This window comes from Leuciscus leuciscus (genome assembly GCF_965113295.1).
Source record: "Leuciscus leuciscus genome assembly, chromosome: 3".
Taxonomy (NCBI): Eukaryota; Metazoa; Chordata; class Actinopteri; order Cypriniformes; family Leuciscidae; genus Leuciscus; species Leuciscus leuciscus.
In genome coordinates this window covers 36,309,232-36,333,495 of record NC_138727.1, presented here as the reverse complement: position 1 = coordinate 36,333,495, position 24,264 = coordinate 36,309,232, and the positions used below count along the sequence as shown (strand labels likewise).

The window sequence follows — 24,264 nt, the reverse complement described above, 5'->3', positions numbered from 1 at the left end:
CGAGCTTCAATGAATGGCTGAAACCGTAGCTCACCACCATAGACAGTATATAAACGCTCACCACACATATACACCTGAAAGTGCACATGTGCAGAAAGCGAAAACTACCTAGGGACGAGCACGTACGACGGCCTTACGTAAACATATTACCAGAATGATTGACAATTAGGAGGACCAATAGTCTTGATGATCCACCCGGAAAAAGAAAATCCTCCACTATACCTTTAATAATATTTAATAACAATATCATGAACTACATAGAACCAACAATAAATTATTAACAATAAAATGTATAAAAGCAATGATATTTTTATAGATATAATTTATATAATATAAATAATAAAAAAATACTAACACTTAAATTATTTAAATAAATAATAGTTAAATTATTAACATAGCATAGTCTGAATAGGAACATTTAAATACAACGTTTTTCAATGTCTCTTGAATTTTGTTGGTTTCATGCTTTTGGCAGTTGATAATTCACTACAAACACAAAAACAAATCTTTAAAAATGAACCCATATTTAACAGTCTTTTTATTTTTCATTTACATAGTTGTGTTCTTTTTTTAAGGGTGAGGACATTTCATGCAACCTATCGATGCTGTCACCCCCCTATTTTAACAAATGAGACAAATTTGTACCGAAATACAGTAGAATTACTCTTTTGCATTAGCTATAGAATGATTAGTTACTTTTAAATGTTTTCATGTAGCAATTTTTCCCCTGTGATCCTATCAGAACATTTTGGAATATATCTAACATGCTGTATTCTTTGAAATTACAGACCATCTCCAAATGGAGGAGCATAAGTATGCGTGGAAGTTTCATGGAGCGACAAAAACAAAATGTGCACTTAATTTATCTTAGTGTCCTTGATCCCATCTGGGCAGTTTGACAAATGATCAGACTTGTCATCAAGCCAGTAATTTATAAAGATACCTCGTATTAGTGAAAGTCTCCAAGCTCTGATTGGACGGTTGGGATGGAGGGTGTTTGGCGCTTGATGGATGGAGGCAGAGCCCTGTTGTCATCTTAATCGGGGATTCCACGGTGATGGATGTTGTCATCTTAATCAGGGTTGGCTGGATGATTGATGAGATGGGCTGTGACAGCGGGGTCAGTGAGCTGGCCGTCCGAAGAGCGAGGGAGGCAGGGTCATCAGAGGATAGAACATGGAATAGCCATTTCACATGACAGTGCAGTCCTACATTGTCCACTCATGCGAGCCTCTTCGCTGACGGCCGAGACACGGCAGAGTTCCATTCTCCTGTTTCGCTGATTCTCACTCTTTCTTTCTGTCTTTGCATGTCCCAGTTCTCTTTTCTACCTCCTTCCGCCTGCAGCTGTATAATGGGCTTTTTGAATTGTGTAATTATTTTACGTTGGTCCTTCACAGACTGTGGAAAGTGCTTCTGAAAACAACCCTATTAGCGAAAAGCCTTTCAAAAAGAAAAGTAACAATTAGCGCTATATCCCACTGGCTTTGAAAGAATATAAAATATTAAATAACTATAAGTGCCTTTTTTCTCTTTTTCTTAGAAATGGAGGCCTCAAAAAATCAGAGGGATGTGGACAAGAAGGCTATAGATGAACTGATGCGGGAGAGGGGCATCCTTAATAAGGTGTGTGTGGACACGTGTTTCTAATTTCTAGCAAAATTACCTCACAACTATATTAAAACGTATGAAACCACCGATAAGGAACACGTTAACAGACAAAACATTGTTCTTCTAGGCCTGTTAGTTGATTTTTTTATATTTAATTTTAAAGAGGACCTACAGTATTATGCTTTTTTACATTTTCAACTTTCTTTAGTGTGTAATGTGGCTGTTTGATCATGAAAAAGGTCTGCAAAGTTACAAAGCACAAAGTCACTGCAAAGGGAGTTATTCTCTATGTCAGTGCGCACTGTTTCTGAACCCCCTGAAACGCCTCCATTGTAGTTTTCTTCCTTGAAACGAACATGTCAATATTCCTCATATAAATAATTCCCTTCCCAAGGCATACGCAAAAAAAGTTGGTGAGGCCTGCTTGAGTTGTTTTAGTAGTGTGTTGAAACTCACGGTTATGGTAAGGGGCGTGACGTTTCTGAAACACACTCGAAGTGATTGACCAATCACAACACACCGATTCAGCTGACCAATCAGAGCACGTTGCGCTTTATAGAGATCGAAACTAAACAGAGTGTTACTGACAGACTGGAAAGAGAGGTGTTGCAGCAATTATAAAATGTGCTTTTTGAACATTGAAGCATGAAAACCTATTCTAGTAGACCCCAAAAACATTGTTACTCTGTAAAATGGAAGGGGGAGGGGGGATTGAGAGCATCGCATGACGCCGGATCTGCGTTTTGGACGTGCTTCGGATCACCTGAGACAACTCTTAATGCCAGGTTAGCTTTTATGCGAGTCTTTGAGGTTTATTTTTTCCTCCTCATGGCTAATTTTCTGCTGCAGTTCTGCAGTTTCATAGTTCTCATAGCTTCCCCACGCTGTTATGATGCACAGATGGATTTCAGAAAACAAGAGAAGGTGCATGATGTTTTTGCTGATGTGCTGAATATTGCATTGCTATTGTGCGTATGAAAATAACAGGATATTCATATTTAATTGCACAGGAGACACTCTGTCTCACAAATGCACACACTGTGGCAAACAAACATAGCTTTTGATATCAGCTTACCTTAGAGAATCGCTTCTTTGATCTATTGAACAGCAATACATCACAGAGTAAAATCCTCCTATTCTCAAGTTCGTTTTTTTTACGCCTGTTTTGTGAATATCTTGAGTCACTCTTGCTAAGTATATTTACAAAGTGATCTTTTGTGTAACCTCTTGCATGTGTATGTGCATATTTTCCCAGAATATGATCAAGGCGTCAAATGAAACAGACAAACAACAGAACATTGTTAAGCTACACGAACAGTCAATGAAGACTCTGGAACACGAGATTTTAAACTACAGGGACGAAGCCCAGAAACAACGAAAAATCATCTTCCAGCTGGAGAAAGAGAGGGATCGCTACATAAACGAGGCCAGTGAGCTCAAAAAGAAGGTAAAGCATGTTTGAACACACACACATACACACACACACACACACACACACACACACACACACACACACACACACACACACACACACACACACACACACACACACACACACACACACACACACACACTAAAGTTAAGCCGGGTGCACACTGTAAGATTTATAATAGGCCTTTACGATTGTTGCCTGTCACAGTAAGCCATGTCACACAGTGGGATCTCAGTGGCCATTAATGTCAGAAATGGACGCATGCATGAAGACTTATCCAGAGTTTTGCATCATCAATCCGTGACATGTTCACTGATGGTGAGCTGCAATTACATGCGGGATTAAATTGGTGGCCTGCAAACAAAAACAATCTGTAGCATTCATTTTGATCATGGCTTGTCTTGAAAAAAACCCAAGATGATCTGTGTGGAGCAAGTGGTGGTTTTTGTTGTTGCACTGATTGTGTCATCAGGTTCTGCGCTCCTATTGGTTTTTGATTTAACGGTTGTTGTAGGAGAGTCACTCTGCAGGACTGTGCCTCAATTTCATCTGAGGTAAAATCTGGTCTAAGAAGGCCAAATTGTGATCAAAATCGTACAGTGATCTGGCTTTAGCCATTGCTCATTGAGGGAGTGAGAATGTCAACTTGAAGTTAATTTTTATCATAATGAAATAATTTTAAAGGTATAGTTCACCCTATAAGGAAAATGAAAGTCCCCCTGTGGTGAAAATCAAGCTTTTAATGTTGTTTATATGTCTATGTGGTGTTTTTAATGTGCTTTAAGACAAACCATGTGCAAATTCATAAGTCAACACCATTGCTGAGTATTTTCTCCTTAAAACTGCAGTGAACCAAAGACAGTCTCAAAAACACGGTTTGAAATCGCTGGTGTTTCTGACGTCACACACTACCTTGTAACCAGGGTTTGAAATTAACTTTTTCGCTCACCAGCCAATTTGGCTACTTAATTTTTAAGTTACCGGCCAATCAGAACTTCTACTAGCCAAAAAAATAAAATTAAAATTAACCAGACTACATCACAGGCTGTGTATAAGTGTGTATATATATATATATATATATATATATATATATATATATATATATATATATATATATATATATATATATATTTGGATTTCATACATTCATTTATTTTTCAAACAAAATCCTGTCATCCAACAGAGGAGATGCTGTTCCTCTTTCATCCTCATCCTTTTCACCAAAAATGTGTTTTAGGTGGACAGATCAATACAGTACAAAGAACATTTAGGATGTTGGAAAATAACAATGTTATTCTGTTAACCAAATGCTTTTTAATCTTCGCTATCGCTTCAATGCAAATTAATAAGCGCGCCGTTATTTGTTGCTTAGCGACGTGTGTTCAAGTAAGCCAGAAATGCGCATATTCTGCGCAGTATCTGTTTTTAATATATCATGATGACTCACAAGTTGAGTATTTGCGCTAAATCTGCGCAGATTTAGCTTTCACAAACTTTCCCAGCAAAGTGAGTAAACATAAAAAGTAACACGCCAAATTGGCTTGTGATTTGACAGCGTTACCCGCCACAGTTGATTTTTACTTGCATCTGGCGGGTTGGCGGGTGTTCATTTCAAACCCTGCTTGTTACCAATCAGGTCAATGTGTGATCATCAACAAGTGGATTTCTGAGCTGGTGTGAATGAGTGGGGGCGTGGCTAATTTGCATATTCATAGAACCACTTATGCTAAAGGAGACAAGGGTGTAGAGTTACATTCAAGCTATTTGAAGGTATGAAATATTTTTTTTCCAAGGAAAAAACGTTTAAATATGTAATTTTGGTGATCAAAGGTGAGTTTTAAGGGATGAAATGATTGACTACAGGGGGACTCTGTAGACTACAGTGATCATCTACTCACCCTGGTGTTGTTCTAATGCCATATGCCTTTCTTTTATGGACCACAAAAGGATCATTTTTTTTAAATGTCCTGCTAGCCCTGTCCATATAGTGGCAGTGAATAGCGACCAGCATCAAGCTTTTTAAAAAAGACGCAAAAATATCACAGAATGATCTCATGCGACACATGCAGTATATTCCAAGTGTTCTGGGGGTATACGATAGGGTTGAGTGGAAAAAATAAAACGAAACTGTTATTATTTAACGAAATTCTGCTGTTGGCCGTTGGTCTTCTCTGCACGATGTGCATGTTCATGAGACTCCATTAGCTATGAGAAATTGAGATTGCCAAAAATGTGACATGAAATACAACGCCTAGAAATACCAACAAACGTATCCGTGTACTTTCCTCTCTGAGTGGAATATGATGACAGTCAGAATGACAGTTGACGGATGTACATACAATACTTGTGTTAATGTGGCAGTAACACACCTCAATGGAGGTATGGAGTAAGCTTCAAATGTCTGTGCCATACAGGTAGCTAGCTTTACAACTAGCTTTAACTAACTCAACAAGAGTCTCTAAAACTATGGAAATAGAACATCAGGTATAGAAGAAAACAGCTTGTGTCCCTTGTGGCAGTACCAAAAATGCAACACATCAATGCACTGAAATGCGAATTGAATTTGAACCCATTTAAAAACATGAAATCTAACTTGCACAGCTTAAAATGTTTACATTCATACAGTATGTTTCAGGCCTAAGAGTAAAAAAAAAAAAAAAAAAATCTAAATCTCTCCACATTTCTTTTTCTTAAAATCTTTTACTTTCTAAGAGTTGGTGAGAGTTGAGAGTCTGTTGTTTTTCTCTTGTAATCCCTGAAGGCATTTCTTCATTCTGTAGTACTTCAATCAGTGTGCTTGTGTGAGTCGTCTTACTAATGACTTTATAATACGGTTGCTATTGCAACAGTGCATATGCGTGTGTGCCGCTCTTTACACAATTCAAGGCAGTGACGTTTAGGCACTTATGGGCAAACTTGTTTATAATAGGCAGGCAACTATCAAGTTGAGTCAAGAGTGCAATGAATAAGATAATTAGAGAACCGGTTTAATTAATACTGATCTTCAACCTTTTTTATATGGCCATTAAAGCAGCACTCAGTAACTTCGGGACTTCTTCGCTGTATTCTCGCTTTTTGCTCGCAGGTTTCTCTCTAGAGCTCCCCCCACAGCTTCGGAATAGATATTTGACAACACTGTCGTAAAAACTCGTTGTTGATTCTCAGACACCAGAGGCTATAGATCAACGACATCAAAGCAGATGGGACGTTCTTTAAAACGTATTCTTCATTCGGGTTCGGACAGCGTGAGGGAGCGCAATAATGACAGCATTTTAGCAGATTTCTTTTGGCCGTAAAGCAATTGTTTACATCGCGAGACCTGATATCACGCGAGACTTCCTGACGCGGCGGCCGGCGGCCCGCCGGCTCAAAGTTGCAAGTGCGTATTTTCCGCTCACGGGCACCAGGGGGGTGCGAAACGACCACCATTCAACCCGAAATAAGTAATATAACCATTCCAATGACTCCGAAGCTGTTCAGTTAAGGTAAAAAAAAGTTACTTAGTTCACCTTTAAGCTTCATTTCATAAATGGACAATCACCCAAAAATGAAATTCTGTAAACTTTATATAGAAAAGTTTTTATATAGAATCTTAAAGGGTTATGTCAGACGCTTCATAAAGGCCACATACACACCGCAGCTAAATTTGGTTGTCAGTTCACCTTTTAGAGTTTAATCCTGTTCTGTACACACACAGTTCAGTAATTTACAGGAGTGACAACTGTATTCTACAACTGAATTACAAAATTCTACGCAGTGTGTACCGAATCGAACTGAACAACTAGTAGTGGTTAATTACGAATTTAAAAGAGCGTCAGAGATGTCTTTCTTCTGTATGTGTGCCGAAGAAATGGACAGGGAAAGAGTTACGAGCCTTGACTCATTTGTATGGCTAAATCTTTCAAAAAAAAAAAGAAAAAAAAAAAGAACAACAAGCCCATAATAAACTGAGAAAAATCCAAATGCTTTATATATTGAAAATAAGACCAAAGTATGTTGACCTCCACCTGCCAACTTTATTAACTCCATGATCGCTTTATGATTTAAAGGGATAGTTCACCAAAAATGACATTTTGTCATCATTTACTCACCCTCAAGTTGTTCCAAACCTGTATTAGTTTCTTCTTCTGTTGAACACAAAAGAAGATATTTTCAATAATGTTGGTAACCAGACAGTTGATGGTAGCCATTGACTATTATAGTTGGATTTTTTTTGGTTGGTCAATGACTACCATCAACTGTCTGGTTACCAACATTATTGAAAATATCTTCTTTTGTGTTCAACAGAAGAAGAAACTAATACAGGTTTGGAACAACTTGAGGGTGAGTAAGTAATGACAGAATTCATTTTTGGGTGAACTATTCCTTTACGCTCAAACAAGAAGCCCAAAAACGCTTATAATAAGTGGACAAGGCAACACTTCAAGTGCACGCTCTACAAAGCAGCCTAACAAACACAACACACATCCTGTTGATTAGCCTTGGAAAACCCAGACAACTTCCGGCAAATTTAGATTTGCTCTGCAAGTAAGTCTGGCAAAGAGCTCATTCAAGCCCATTTCCATGCCGTGGAAATCGCGGCACCAATCAGAAACGTTGAGGCGGGCTTTACACGATGACGATCGCTCTGATTGGTTTTAGGTCTAGCCTATCCAATTGTGCCCAGAGGCATTTGAGCGACGTCCACTAGAGGATTTTAACTGTGACAAGATGATTGACAGGGCAGTTTACATGACGGGATGCACGCGACAGATCCGTACGATAAAGATGATGAAGTAGTATGTCCAAAAGTTGCCTACTCAATTCAAAAGTAAATACATTTTCTTCACAAAAAGAGTACTTTTATTGCGTAGTGTAACATAGGCGAATTGGGACGCAGCATATGGCTTTACACATGATGATCGCTCTGATTGGTTTTTGGAGTTTTAGATCTATCCAATTGCGCCGAGAGGCATTTGAGCGACGTCCGTTGGTGACGCCCCTTTGGAAATGATTTGTCTATGGAGCTTTGCCAGACCATAACTCAGTTACTACTGAGAATGGTCTGGTTTTAACCAGGCTACCTGTTGATGGTACTTTAGTTAAAATCGCAGAACAGAAAGTAATGAGTCTTGTGTCGCTGTAATATTACTTTGGTCAAAATAATGGATAACAAACACACAAGACACTGGAAAGTTGCTGTGGTTACCACGCTGTCAATCATCGCAGTTCCTGAAGTGAGTCGTGTTCTGTACATAGAACGATAATTTAGGGGATTCACTCTCGATTTATATGTGGTAGTCATTCCTGAAACTTTACAGTGTGTATGGAGCTATATAGAATCTGTAAGGTGTTCCCATCAGGATCATTGTAAGGCTTTAGTTTTAATTAATTAATTTTATTTTAATATTTTGTAATCAAACAGCTTGTAAACATACTTTATCACTAGAAATTCTGGCAAATTTTGGCAGTTTAAATTCAGTCAAGAACCCTATGAACAATATAGAACCCTACTGAACCTTTTTTTTTCTAAGAGTGTATGATTAACATCATTACTGTATGCTGTCCAGTGTGAACATTCTGCTTAACAACTCCTTTTGTGTTCTATGGAAGAAAGAAAGTCATTCAGGTTCGGAACAACATCAGGGTGAGTAAATGATGACAGCATTATTATTTGAGGGTGAACTACTCCTGTAAATCAACTCTGAAGTCTGCTTCATTATCTCGGCATTACCTTTTATTATAGATCTTATAAGGTAACATAAGAAAATGACCTGCAATTCTCAGTTAATGCGTCATTCATTTAATTATAAAAGTACCTGTAGTAATGAATTAAATGCAAAAAATAGGTATTTTAAGGTATTTATGATTGATTGACCAAATAGTGTTATATAATAAGTTTTCTCCTGCTAACAAATTATTCTTTTCAAATTACCAGTTCTTATGATTAAAACTTTTTTTACCAGAAAGCGGTGGTAATTATAATTACAGACTATTATGTGGTCGTTAAATACCTTTGTGCTAAAATAAAATCTGTCTTGAACAGTAGTCCATGAAAAATCTATCCTTTTTGGTGTTGACACACCCTCTAGCATCCTGGCATTTGCCCTGACATTTGTTTTCTCAGGTTTTATGTTGGGTAAGTGCACTGCACCATGAACAGCAAGATTCAGGTTTACATTCAGCTCCAGGCACATCCTCTAACTCTCTTTCTGTCTCAGACAGATAAGACTAGACATAATATATTCCATATAATCAGGGCCGGCCCGCGGCATAGGCGGTATAGGCAAATGCTAGGGGCGCCACTCATCCATAGGGGCGCCAGAATGAGTGAACGAGTGAATTTTTTTTACAATTTTTTAAAAAATATATAATACTATTTTAAAACCATTAATTCGAAATACTACCAAAAAAAAAAAAAAAAAAAGTCCGGCTCACCAATCGTCCCCCGCCCATCGAGTGCTTGAAGTGCGTCAGAAACAGAGCGCGCGCGCGATCAGTTGTTGGTCATTTGTGTGCGCGACTCCGCATCCAATGTAGACACTAGACAGTCACAGCACTGCTTTTGTTAACACACAGCTCGTAGAAACGGGCCTGACAGCTCGCGCCAGTTCTAGACGCGGTGAAAGTTTCCTGATTGTAACCGAAGGCCGAATTTACATGACACATTATAAATGAGCATAGTCTGCGATAGATACAGTGCCAAAAAGAAGAGAAGAGGATAAAAGGGGATAAAGACAGAGGTAAAGTGATGTAGTGAATGAACAATTTATGGCATAGGAGTAAGATACTATAATTTCATGGCAGTTATTTTTACCTGAAACTTAATGTTAGCAGTTGTTCTGAGTTCTCCAGAGTCCCCAGACTGTGTGGTTTTGTAACAATCATGTCAGTTTTAAGACGCATTTTTTATTATCACTTTTTTATTAATGTTTTACTCTACAGTTGTGCAGTTGTGGGGATACAGTACAGGCCAAAAGTTTGGAAACATTACTATTTTTAATGTTTTTGAAAAAAGTTTCTTCTGCTCCTCAAGCCTGCATTTATTTGATCAAAAATACAGAAAAAATAATAAATATTGTGATATATTATTACAATTTAAAATAATTGGTTTTCAATTTATTATACTTTAAATTATCATTTATTTCTGTGATTCAAAGCTGAATTTTCAGCATCATTACTCCAGTCTTCAGTGTCACATGTGACATCCAGTCTATCACATGATCCTTTAGAAATCATTTTAATATTCTGATTTATTATGAGTGTTGGAAACAGTTCTGCTGCCTAATATATTTGATGAATAAAATGTTAAAAAGAACTGCATTTATTTAAAATAAAATAAAAAATATTTTCTAATTATATAAATCATCTGTACGATCACTTTTTATCAATTTAACACATCCTTGCTGAATAAAAGTATTGATTTATTTCAACAAAAAAAACAAAAAACAACTGACCCCAAATTACTGACCAGTAGTGTATATTGTTGTTACAAAAGATTTCTATTTTTAAAACATTTAAAAAAAAAATGTTTTTACTATTTATTTATCAAAGTATCCTAAAAAAGTATCACAGGTTATGAAAAAATATTAAGCAGCAGAACTGTTTCCAACTTTGATAATGAATCATCATATTAGAATGATTTCTAAAGGATCATGTGATAGACCGGATGTCACATGTGACACTGAAGACTGGAGTAATGATGCTGAAAATTCAGCTTTGCATCACAGAAATAAATGATAATTTAAAGTATAATAAATTGAAAACCAATTCTTTTAAATTGTAATAATATATCACAATATAAAAAAAATTCTGTATTTTTGATCAAATAAATGCAGGCTTGATGAGCAGAAGAAATTTCTTTCAAAAACATTAAAAATAGTAATGTTTCCAAACTTTTGGTCTGTACATTTTATGGCATAGTAATGATATTTATTTACAGGTTTATTTAAAATAGCAAAGTTCACATTAAATCTTTATTGTATATCGTGCTATAAAAGATAATGGGGACTTGACTTGAATGCTATGTAATGCTCTTGGTATTTGTGTTTAGGCTGTAATGTGTGTGTGTGTGTGTGTATATATATATATATATATATAAAATATGCTAAATCATGAACACAATGATGGGGTGAAATGGGCTGTGATGCATGGGGCGCCAGGTAAAATCTTGCCTAGGGCAGCAAATTGGTCAGGGCCGGCCCTGCATATAATAGTGTTCCTGTTTCTGTGTAAACTAGGTGCATCAGTGCCTTTGAAGATCTACACTGTAAAATATTGCAAGGATTTTCACCTGCACATTCCAAACCTACTGTCAATTTGTGCATATATATATATATATATATATATATATATATATATATATATATATATATATATATATATATATATATATATATATGTATGTATATATATATAGACATACACACATACATATATACATTAACAGTACATATCGTCTACTGGTCACATTTATTTGTATAGTGTTTTATACAATACAGATTGTTTCAAAGCAGCTTCACAGAAATAAACAAAATTCACCAATTATGAAAAGACTTCAATTTCTGCTGTAAAGCAGCTCTAAAGAAGACAGCTGTCATTGTTGAGCTCAATGTAGTCCAATGTTGATTCAATTTAGTTCAATAAGAGTGTCAGTGTTGCAAAGTTCATCAGTTAATGAGTTCAATTCACCTAAAAAGCAGCTCTACAGAGGACAATAGTGCTGTTATTCAGCTCAGTTTAGTTCAATGCTGATTCAATTCAGTTCAGTGACATTGTTGATGTTGCAAAGTTCATCAGTTAATGAGTTCAATTCACCTAAAAAGCAGCTCTACAGAGGACAATAGTGCTGTTATTCAGCTCAGTTTAGTTCAATGCTGATTCAATTCAGTTCAGTGACATTGTTGATGTTGCAAAGTTCATCAGTTAATGAGTTCAATTCACCTAAAGGAGCTCTACAGAAGACAATAGTGCTGTTATTCAGCTCAGTTTAGTTCAATGCTGATTCAATTCAGTTCAGTGACATTGTTGATGTTGCAAAGTTCATCAGTTAATGAGTTCAATTCACCTAAAGGAGCTCTACAGAAGACAATTGTGCTGTTATTCTGCTCAGTTTAGTTCAATGCTGATTCAATTCAATTCAGTTCAGTGACATTGTTGTTGCAAAGTACAATTAATGAGTTCAATTCAGCTATAAAGGAGCTCTACAGAAGACAATAGTGCCGTTATTCAGCTCAGTTTAGTTTATTGCTGATTCAATTCAGTTCAGTGACATTGTTGATGTTGCAAATTTCATCAATTCTGAAACAAATTCAATGCAGCAATAAAACAGCTCAACAGAAGATAAATGTATCATTATTCAGCTCAGTTTAGTTCATTGCTGATTCAATTCAGTTCAGTGACATTGTTGATGTTGCAAATTTCATCAATTCTGAAACAAATTCAATGCAGCAATAAAACAGCTCAACAGAAGATAAATGTATCATTATTCAGCTCAGTTTAGTTCATTGCTGATTCAATTCAGTTCAGTGACATTGTTGATGTTGCAAATTTCATCAATTCTGAAACAAATTCAATGCAGCAATAAAACAGCTCAACAGAAGATAAACGTATCATTATTCAGCTCATGTCAGTTCAATGTTGATTCAATTTAGTTCAATAAGAGTGCCAATGTTGCATAGTTCATCAATCATGAAATGAGTTCGGTTCAGCTAAAGCAGCTCTACAGAAGACAGTAGTGTGATTATTCAGCTCAATTCAGTTTGATATTGTTAGTGGAGTCAAATCGTGAAATCGATTATATTTCGGAATGTTAACTTTCCTTTAACCCCTTAACTGAGGATACATACTGGATGCACAGCATCTTTATATAGCTCACATTATACTGTCTTACACAGGCAAACAGTGCGAGCATGATAGTTGCACTGCAGAGGGTGTTTATTTTGGAACAGTTTTCACAGTTTCCTTGGAACCAGAGGCTATTTAAGACACACAACACCGCTTTCATATATTCAGCATTGCTAACATTTGATTTCTTTCAGACAGACTTTTTTTTGTGTGTGAAAAGTTAATAATCTAATTCCAGGTAAAAAATGTTCAGCCGTAAGCATTAGTTAGGCCGCGTGTTGAAAAAGCTCTTAGCTGATGGTTTTGAGATTGCCTCCTGAGATCTGACTCCACACTGTAGTACTTTGCAGAGAATAAAAATTCTCCTGATTTAGAAATAAGAAATATGGTTCAAAACAAGTAGGTCTATAATGCCCGAGGAAAGCTATTCGTTAGCATTCCCATTCAGAGTTGAAATGTGCCATCTTGGCACAGAAGTTTTTGAGACGATCCATAAACGCAGAGTGATATTAAACATTTATTTACACCATTATCTGTTGCCTCCTTCACACACCAGCATTGTATTACACAGTTATTTTGAAAACAGCTGTTAACTTGCTCTAGTGGCCTACAGATTTAAATTTCATTTCAACTCAAATCTGTAGGTGTTCAGTTTGTAAGGCCAGCACAAACCTCCTCCAGACTGTTTCATTATATTTTACCAATGTTACACCATCATTAGAGGCATGTTATTTATAGAAAACCATTAAGGGTGATTGTCCTTTACTCCTAAATAATAAGACTGAATAAGACTAAATGGTGGACCTTTAAATAATGAGAGCATGAGAGAGTATATATGTACATGAAAAATATTATTCTTATAATGAGCTGTGAAGTGAAGCTATGTAATGAGGTGAGGCATTTGAGCTCATAGATTCTGGAATATATTCTGAAATCCTTCTTTCTATAGAAGAGGACACATGCTTTCATGTACTAGTAGACGTGTATGTAAAGATGGTTCTAAAAAAAGTTACAACATTTTGACAACATTCAAATTTGTCAGAATGTTCCCAAGTGCAATTCTTGATAAATGACTTGATAAAAACTGTTTTTGTCGGTGACTGGCTTGTAACAGGGAGTTCAGCACTTGGTGATGTGTTGTAATGCTTAATATATTGAAACAACCCAATAAATTCATAAATTAATAAAAAAATGTGTGCGTGCAATCAAGCTCGGAGGATCTCCCTTTCTTGGCTCATTTTGAGTCAGACAAACAGCGAATTGTTAACTGGAGACTGGCTCTGTTTGGACCATTTGAATCAGTGAGTTGTTGACTCAAGAACAGATTGGTCCAATTGACAAATTAACCATTCAGTGCAATTGACCGTTCGCAAAGACCCGCCCCCTTTAGTTACTGTTGCTATGTCCGACAAGCCACGGCGCTCTCACACCACACCATGTTCTCACGCAGTAAAAAATACATCGCAGACACTGATAACGCACTGACAGACAGGACAGACTAGGTTACTTTTGATATGAAACAAAGTCTCAACTTCCAAATTTGGTCATTTTTTTAAGAAATGTAAACAATAAATACCGTTTTGTGGCTCTTTAATGTGTCGTGACAGATCGCTGTGGCGCCCTTCTCGTGAACCGACCATCTCTTCCTTCTAGTTAATTTATAGCATCAAATAAACATGAATGAGCATAAGAAGGAATGTTGTTTTAACCACGGAAAGACGTCAGTACACTCCGTTTTTCAAGTTCAAATCCTCCAACGTTTATCTACTAACTCTCCTGACTGATTTGTCGGACGCGGATGGCGGATTATGATTGGTCAGATCGCCTGTCAATCAAACTCCTGCGAAGGGTCAATTTGCAAGCCGATTTAACGGGTTAAATGGAAAGACTAAGCTCGTTCACGAATCGGACACCGCTATCATGTCATTCTTCAGTTCAAAATAACGAGGAATGATACGTTATTATGAAATGTAGTGGAGTAAAAAGTACAATATTATGTTTTGGAATGTAGTAAAGTTAAAGTTTCCCAAAGTAAAAAATGTACCTACCTGTAAGTACAGTAACAAAGTTAAAATCCTTTGTTACTGTCCACCATGGTTTTTGACAACACAAACTATTCATAATTTTATTCTTAAATAATAAGTTAAGAAGAAGAAATTTGTTCATAATAATGTTTTGTGAATCCGGACACTGGAATGCAATTTCCTTTTTAGATTGTTTGACATCTGTCATGATTGATGACTCTATGCTCTGCGGTGCTCCACAAAATCACCCTGTGGACAAAGCTGATCACTTTATTATTTGTTGTCTTATAGGACGACATTTAAGGGACTAAAAAAGTATGACATTTGCCAGGTTTAGATCAGTGAATTTAGCAAGATTTATTGAGGAGATGATGGAAAAACTCTATGGTGTTCACAAGTTTGATTTATAAGGCCCTGGAGCTGACTATGAATTGCGAGTTGTTGAATTTACAATGACTGGCGTTATTTTATCAAGCTTTGGTTGATAATATACATACTATTTGCAGAAGGGCTGAGTGTTTGCAACCTGTGGGTTCGCCTGACACATGCATCCTTCTTTATCTCTAGAAACACAATGTGTTTGGCATATATGTCTGAAGGCTGTTGTCAGATTGTCTCAAATTGAGGAATTTAACCCTGAATATTTCACTTGTGAGTTTGAATGGCATAGCCTTGGACACATTCTGCTTTCAATTTAGTGTAAAAATCCCTTGCATCCATAAAACATGTGCTCACTCCACTCCACTGAAACTGTGTACTTTGTTCTTTGCTAAATGCACAAGTGAAAAGGTTAACATGGATTGGCAACTATTCAAACCGCAGTGAAATTCAATAAAGGCAAGTTGTTTGTTTGGTTCTCTAAACTTCTCCTAATGTGGATGTATCGGAGTTAAAGAAAGGAAATCAAAACATGACAAGGTTGGGAAAAGGGTACAGGCAATACTGAGTCTGAATTTTCATCATTGCAGGGTTGCATAACCTCTCAATGAATAACATAAAGTCACTTCCAAAATTTTGGCAGAAAGGCTGTAGAAACAGCAGGTGACACAATGATGTTGCTTTGCATTATACCCTGTTTTGTACAAAATCTATGGGGGTATCACACTTATCCTTCACGGACAAGGCAATCCCAAAATTCATTGCAATTACCTCATTTACTTTCAAGATATTCAATCTAAATCAGTGGTTCTCAATCTTTTTGAATCAACCCCCCCAGTGTCCAACACAATATTTGAATAACTCCTATAACATACATTAACTATTGGAACTAGGACTGTTGATAATAGGTATATTTATTAGCCACAATTTATTTTTGTGATTCCAAAAGCTTACAGAACAATATGTCCTTCAGTAAAAACAATATGTATTGAAGAAAAAAAAATTGACAACAGACAACTCACTAGGTTTTAAACAGAGCTACAGACTAACTGTGATCTTGCTGATTTAACCCAACTGTCTTTGTCTGTCTTTACAGGTTCTTGAGAATATGGAGGACAGTAAACAGAAGGAGATACAGATATTTGAGTATGAGAAGAGAATCGCAGAAGCTGAAACAAAACTGAAGAAGCAACAGAATCTCTACGAGGATGCCAGGACAGAGAGGGACCTCTTTAGCAAGAACCTGATCGAGGCCAAGGTAAAGTGTGTGGAGACCTTTATATTATAGATCTGCTGCCAATGAACATGAGAGCAGACATAGAGGCCAGTAGATCCATGGGAAGACTTCTTTGGGAAATATGCCCCACGGAAGCTTGTGTGAAGTTGGCGTGAACATTAATCTTTGTCCAGGAACCCGCCCCATGTGTGAGAAGTAGGAAATAGCAGGTAACCTATCCTGCTGTGCGGATTTAGGCTTGAAACTCTACAAAAGTACATGAATGCTGATGCTTCTAGCTACGCAAAAATCATTTTCACGCATCAATGCGTTCCCAAATGTGCCCGAATGCAATTCATAGTGCAACACAAGTTGCATTCTCAGCATTGCCGCAAGGAGCTCTATAGTGGGGCCGGTTTTCTCTTTCAGGTCCTCTACTGTCACGGTGGAGCAACAGTTTGAAGATACTTTTATTGAGCAAGTTAATTAAAGGAATAGCATTACATAAAAAAATAATGTTTCTGGCCTGAGTAGAAGTTTAAATGAAAAATAAAAATAGCAGGCATGAAACCAGTTATTTGTCAATTCACTGATATCTTAAGGACCCCATAAAATCTACATTTATCGGCTTTTAGTCCATGTGTATTAGCGTTGAAGCTAATCTATATGCTAGAATCTTTAGGAGCTAATGTGCTCCTAAAAACGAACCTGTAGCATGTACACACATTACAGTGTTTTTCTTCTAGAAATAGGATCAAAATATTGATGACTCATCCTGCACTACACAGATTTTTGCCCAGTCAAATGCTCTCTAAAAAAAGCAAATCATAGTTCGTTTCTGTGATGTAATTAAAATCTGTTTTTTAAGAGACAAGCCTTTCAATATGTCAAACGTTCTGCATCAATAAGAAGTACACTACTGTTCAACAGTTTGGGGTTGGTAAGATCTTATGCTCACCAAGGCTGCTTTTATTTGAATAAATATACAGTAAAAAAAAAAAAAAAAAAATCCTGCAAAATCTAATTACGATTTAAAATAACTGTTTTCTATTTTAATATATATATATTTTATATTTCCTGTGATGGCAAAGCTGAGTTTTCAGCATCATTACTCCAGTCTTCAGTGTCACATGATCCTTCAGAAATAATTATAATATGATGATTTGGAGCTCAAGAAACATTTCTTATTATTATCAATGTTGAAAACAGTTGTGCTGCTTAATATTTGTAATATTTATATTTATTAAAATATTTTGTAGAAACCCCAATATATTTTATTCAGGATTCTTTGAGGGGATACAAACAACACTGATTTTAAATATATTTTTTTTGTAACAATATAAAAGCCTTTTCTGTCACTGTAACTGTCACTGCACTGGTCTTTAGGAGACAAATGAGTGAAGCCTTGAAAACTGCAGTGAGAAAAGTTAAGCGTAAGATTTCTCAAATATATATTTTTCATGTCTATCAATGACCGTCCTTTGTTGTCAGCTTTTCCTTGATGACCCATTACTGTTCTGTCACTTTTTTTTCCTGTGAATGTGTGCGTTTGTGTGTTTTGAGTGTGACTGCCTGCCTGGCCAGCTGTCTTTGTGTCTGTCTCTCACACGCCTCCTTGCGTTCACTTTTAGGATCTGAATGCTGAGATGAAACGCAAGGTGAAGAACATGAACCGAGATTCTGAACAGCTGAAAGATCATATCACCATAAAAGAGATGGCTTTAGAAAAGGAGCACCAGGAGTTCCAGCGCTTAGAGAGAGAGAGGGAATGTCTTAAGGTAACTCGTTTTATTCTCAACTACCATGTCTTGCTCTCTTTCTTCTGTTTATCTACAGGTCTAATGTTAATAGGCCTAGCCAGTGTCCTCAGTAAGCATGATGGGACACGTTTCCAGTGAAAATATTTGTCTGTCCATATTGAATGTGAAACTATCGCACAACTTGACAGTCTCAGCCAATCATATTTAATGTCCAGTTATGAATTGGATTTTTTTTTTTTCTATGAGATTGCATGGTGAGCGGGCTACACAATGCAATGTGCAGACATAGAAACCATGAATGTAAATATAAACTAAAAATGTCATTCCAGTTTGGACAAAAACTCTAATTTACATTACTTATTACAACTAGTTAGGATGTAAATGCTGTTTACATTAAGTTTAAATCATTAAATGACATGAAAGTATAAAATGATAAAAAAAAATGTTACATACCACAATTTCACACAATTTCAGAGACAAATTATGTTTTTTTTGGTTATTTTAAAAATGTTTGGATACCTCATTAAATTGTCCAACATTCCAACTATGTAAAATTAACCATTGTTCATTGAGTTCATTTTGTGTATTTTTTTTGAGATTCTTTTATATTTTTAAATATATATTACGATTTTTTATATATATACAACAGTTAGTTTTGGTACTCTGATTGATATATGACCCCAACAGCACTGAGACTTTTCACTCTCTGTATCGGTCTGCTTGTTTGTATTTCCTTACAGACTGGTAGACTGTGCATTACATTTTTATGCCAGTAGGTGGCAGCAATAGACTGTTTTCACGAGTGAATCATTGACTCATTGAACTGCTTTGTTAAAAAATGCTGATTCATTTAGGAACTAAAAACTGTGTGTTCCTCGGAGGCGGTTCTATAGAGCTGGTAAGTCCCGTCCCTTCCGCTAACCCCACTGGACCTCTAGGTTGAAAAATCGTCAATGCAAGTGAATGTGAGAAAATGATTATTTTCTGGTCCCGTTTGAATTTTGCCATGAATGTGAACATATGTTGTCTGTGAATTTTTTATATAATTTTTCGTGTGAAGAATGCTACAATTTAGCGGGTAGAAGTTTGATACGGTTAGACTTTGTGTGAGAGCACTTTGTGGACTACAACTCTTCGCTGCTTTCGACGTGTTTCAGACGGGAATCTGAAGAAAGAACAGCCCATTTGGTTTGAATGGTGACATTTGGGTACAAAACACACAGGCATCTCGATCTGTCTCCATAGATTATTGCAGCATTAGCACCGTGATTTGACAAGTGGAGGGAAAATGTGTTATGGGGTGACGTCACATAGGCGACATGTAGTCTTTCTCGTTATGTCTTTTCCACAACTGCTAGCCAAAGAATCATACAATATACGGTCAAACTCGTAACATGAAAAATTATATAAAAAAATTCACAGACAACATATGTTCACATTCATGGCACAATTCAAACGGGACCAGAAAATAATTATTTTCTCACATTCTCTTGCATTGACGATTTTTCAACCTAGAGGTCCAGTGGGGTTTTAAGGATGGGCGGGACTTACCAGCTCTATAGCGACTTTTTCTTTGGCTTCGCAAAACCAGACAAAATAACTGGAAAAGTAAATGGCTAAACCAGACAGATTGTGTCTAAAAAATGTATCTATATTAAATTCTGGTTTATTTGATATATATATATATATATATATATATATAGCAAATCTCTACTGCAAAACTCTATTATCAACTACATTTTTTTGGAAAGTTGGATGCTTTTCCTGAAATGCGTTAAAGGGATAGTTCACTTTGAAATAAATTTTTGGTATGTTTTAGCTTACCTCAAGGGCATCCAAGCAGGGCTCCAGACTAACTTTTTTCACCTCCGTCCTGGAACCGTCCTGAAAAACTATTTGAACCGTCCTAAAGTGAATGTCAACCGTCCCAAAATAAACATGTTGTTTCTGTACTTTGTTATTATCATCTATAGTTGTTAGTTACATAATAAAAACACCATTCAAATGTTTATGATATATATTATTATATTTATTTAGCTCCATTCAAAGTAGTTATCTGTAAACAGGTAAAAAACAGATTTAATAAAAAATAACAGGAGTTAAATGCTTTATGTATTCATGCAGAACAAATTTTTTTTCTTCTTTTTTACATATACGAAAAATAACAAATACATACAGCTCAAAACGTTTTTGAGTTGGTTGGATTAAAAAATAACAAATAAATACAGGTGACTACATATCTCAAAAATATCATCATTCTTTATTCTTTCAAGCAGCAGACATATTTATTTGTATGAATTAAATATAATGAATCATTATTAAAGCTATTAACGAGCAGTGAATGCTTTTCTCTTTTTCTTTTGTTGCTTGATAAATATTAAGGACACAGACCGCATTAGGTTTATTACCCACTGTCACTTTAAGACATCATGTCCAATGACATGCGGATCCAATGCACTGATGCACATAGATACACTCACAACTGTTTAAGACATAACCGACATAGTTTACGTGAATACTCTCCAAAACGGACATTTAGACATATTTGTGTGCATTTGTCCACTCAGACACGAAAGAGAGCTCAGTTCAGTACTCGCGCGCTGTATAGTCTGTGCATGGCTGCACGCTTCGGGTCGGGTGTGTGCGCACAGAAAACCGTACCGAATAGAGCTCTTTTTTGGCGTCGTCACTCTTATTCAGATCTATATGTCTGCTCTACTCATTCTCCCAGACGTTTAAGTTTTTTAACGTTTTATGAGACATGCAGGATTCAGCGCATGTCAACCCGTGTGCCGCTGGGTAGATCAGCACGTTACAGTACAAATGTGCGCATCAAACGCAGGACATCAGTTCTGACTGGATCGCTTCCCAAATCGTCACTATCTAACATTTTTGTCTAGTTTTTATTCGTTGACGAAAATGTCAATAGATTTTTGTCATGGTTTGTGTCATTCAAAACTAGTTTTATTTAGTTATCGTCTCGTTTTTGTCTGTGAAAATAAGCCATGTGAGATGTACCGCGAAACAAGTCTCCGGGTGAGTAACCGGCCAGTGATAGTAACTATAGTAACCGCATGAGAAGACGCGCTCCGTTGTAGTCAGCGCTTGGTCGGTTAATTTTGGCATTTTCTAAGTAAGTTACCCTAATAGGCTAGTAATAAATGAACACACATACAAAAATGTCTTTCGTCCTGTAGGCGTCCTGGAGAATATTTCTGTTCGTCCTAAACACATTTTCTATCGTCCCCAGGACGATAGGACGCCGTTAGTCTCGAGCCCTGCATCCAAGATGTAGGTGTCTTTTTTCCCGCAGTAGTTTCAATTTTTATATTTTTAGGTCAAACCGTTCTTGTCTGTCAGTCATATAATGCAGGTCGATGGTCACTGTCTCAAAGAGCATGCACAGAGTCCAAATTAAAACAATTCCCCGTCGTCCAAATTAAACAATTCCCCATCGTAAGTACACATTGATGGCCTAAGACACGAAACGAGCGGTTTGTGTGAGAAAACGAACAGTATTTATATCGTTTTTACCTCTTATACACAGCCATGTCCAAGTGATCTGATCTGACGTGTACGCAGACTGGTGCATAGATATATACACTAGATGTCGCCTTAAAGACATTCGTTCCAATGAACTGCCGTAGACAAGGCGACATCTAGTGTGTATATATCTATGCACCAGTCTGCGTACACGTCAGATCAGATCACTCGGACATGGCTGTGTATAAGAGGTAAAAACGATATAAATACTGTTCGTTTTCTCACACAAACCGCTCGTTTCGTGTCTTAGGCCATCAATGTGTACTTACGATGGGGAATTGTTTATTTTGGACGATGGGGAATTTTTTTTATTTGGACTCTGTGCATGCTCTTTGAGACAGTGACCATCGACCTGCATTATATGACTGACAGACAAGAACGGTTTGACCTAAAAATATCAAAATTGAAACTACTGCGGAAAAAAAGACACCTACATCTTGGATGCCCTTGAGGTAAGCTAAAACATACCAAAAATTTATTTCAAAGTGAACTATCCCTTTAACAGCACTTTAGTCATGAAACTCTAGATGGTGCAGGCAAATGGGTCCTTATTGCAACCTGCTGACAATTACATCGTTAGCTACATGGCACAAGCTGATTGGTTCCTGTTGCATCTGCAGCCAATGAGCTTGCTGCTCAACATTGAAATAGTTGCTCAGTGTTTGCTATAGTAGATTTCAGCACACTTTCAAAGTTCCTCTGAAACCCTCCACCTTCCCCAGCTCCACCTGTATAGATCTGCTTCAGGGTAATTTCATGTATGCTATTTGTGTACCAACAGTTTACTTGCTCACAGCAGCGTGTATGTGTATGGATTGGCAGTAGCAAGGCTCTGTACTTGCTCTGCAGCAGCAGCAATAATTAATAATATCATCAACAACAGGAGCAGCAGCGTAGCAGATCTGTTCCGCCAAGAGCCTATACATTAACATTGTCATATACATTACCATGCTAAACTCTTTCGAGTTGTCATTGATAGAAATATACAAACATTTCATTTAATTAATACCCATCTTTCACTTTCACTTTTGCTAAAAGTGTGATTTTTAAAAAAAAAATTTTTATGCAGACTGGTCACCGTCTTCATAGGTGCTCATTTGCGGTTCTTGACATGACCAGACAGCATTAGGAAAGTAACCTTGCATTCATCTCCGAGGAGATATTTTTCATAATCCTTTCATTATTACTTTCCAGATCTTTGTGCTTATCAAATACAATGGCAGGTCTCCTCTTCTCCCTGTCATAAGCTTTCAATATCACCCTCAATAAGGATAATAATGGAATATCAAATAGGATGGCAGAAAAAATGAAAAAATATATAAAAGAAAACACAAAAGATCCCTTCATATTTTATGACAGAAATATAAATCTGAGTTCAGAGAGGGCTTTGACTCTACGCACTTTCAAATTCATCATCTGACATGAAAGACTTAATGAATATGCAGTGTTTTTTGGTGGTTATTGGAGTTGTAAATTATACATGACCTTGTTCTGAGATATAGTGTGAGGTGTGGTCGGATGGGAGGTTAGTCAGAGAAAAGGACAAACAAAGAGAGAGAAAGCCTGAGTGAATGATTGACCAGCGGTCCTATAGGGTTGAACGATGCAACAGATCTAAAGTTTAGATTTACATGCAGCATAGCTAATGCACACATGCACCATGGGCCTTATATAACAAGATATATGAAGTGTCTTTTTATTTTATTTTATTTATTTGAACACTGGAAAGCATAAAATAGTTCAAATTGACCTGATGTGATTATTTATATGAGAATATTTCTCATTCAATGTATTTTTCATAAGTACGGTATGTAAGAATCAGCAATGTTAATTATATAGTTGTCATAGGTTCAGGAAAACAATTTTTTTTTGTATTATCACTAATCCAAGTCCAACATGAAAGTTTCATAGGAAATGCATATGGTTATTTTGACCCTTTTAACTAACACACCTGATTCAACTCATCACCTCATCACCTCATTCACTATTCACTACATTACTTCACTAATATAGTCCTAATGTAGTTCCTTCACTTGAAGGAATGAATGAAAACTAGGGAGTGAATTCGGATACTGAGTGTGTTGGAAGGACTGCCACTTTTGCATAGTTTGTGCTTGCTGTTTAATAATCATTCAAAACTTAGCAAACTGGCATCTCCAGTAGTAATGAAAAGATGTAACTAACTCTTTAATGGAAACTAGCATGTATAAACCCTAATAAAACAATTTAATAATCAAGTAAAAAGGAATTTATGACTGTATGACATTACGCTGTAGCCACATTGGATCAGTGGTTTAGAAAATGGATGGATGATTCAGCTATGCGGGCGCAATCTTCCGGCGAGACGCGGGAATTCATTTGGCGTGACCGTCACAGTACATTATTAGCCTGGGAAAACCCAGACAACTTCCGGCAAATTTAGATTTGCTCTGCAAGTAGTCTGGCAAAGAGCTCATTCAAGCCCATTTCTAATCC

At 36.6% G+C, this 24,264-nt stretch overlaps 2 protein-coding genes across 2 annotated transcripts in view; both read left to right on the top strand.

The window, feature by feature from the left end:
• cfap58 (cilia and flagella associated protein 58) overlaps window positions 1-24,264 on the top strand; it is a 135,143-nt gene that overhangs the window by 15,691 nt on the left and 95,188 nt on the right. Inside the window, exons 8-11 of the mRNA XM_082163368.1 lie at window positions 1,544-1,626; window positions 2,867-3,058; window positions 16,367-16,528; window positions 18,118-18,264. Of these exons, the coding sequence (XP_082019494.1) occupies window positions 1,544-1,626; window positions 2,867-3,058; window positions 16,367-16,528; window positions 18,118-18,264 (584 nt within the window). The remainder of the gene's footprint in view (window positions 1-1,543; window positions 1,627-2,866; window positions 3,059-16,366; window positions 16,529-18,117; window positions 18,265-24,264) is intronic.
• LOC309494152 (uncharacterized protein) overlaps window positions 12,513-24,264 on the top strand; it is a 336,845-nt gene continuing 325,093 nt past the window's right edge. Inside the window, exon 1 of the mRNA XM_082163389.1 lies at window positions 12,513-14,306. The gene's annotated coding sequence lies outside the window, so the exon portion shown is untranslated. The remainder of the gene's footprint in view (window positions 14,307-24,264) is intronic.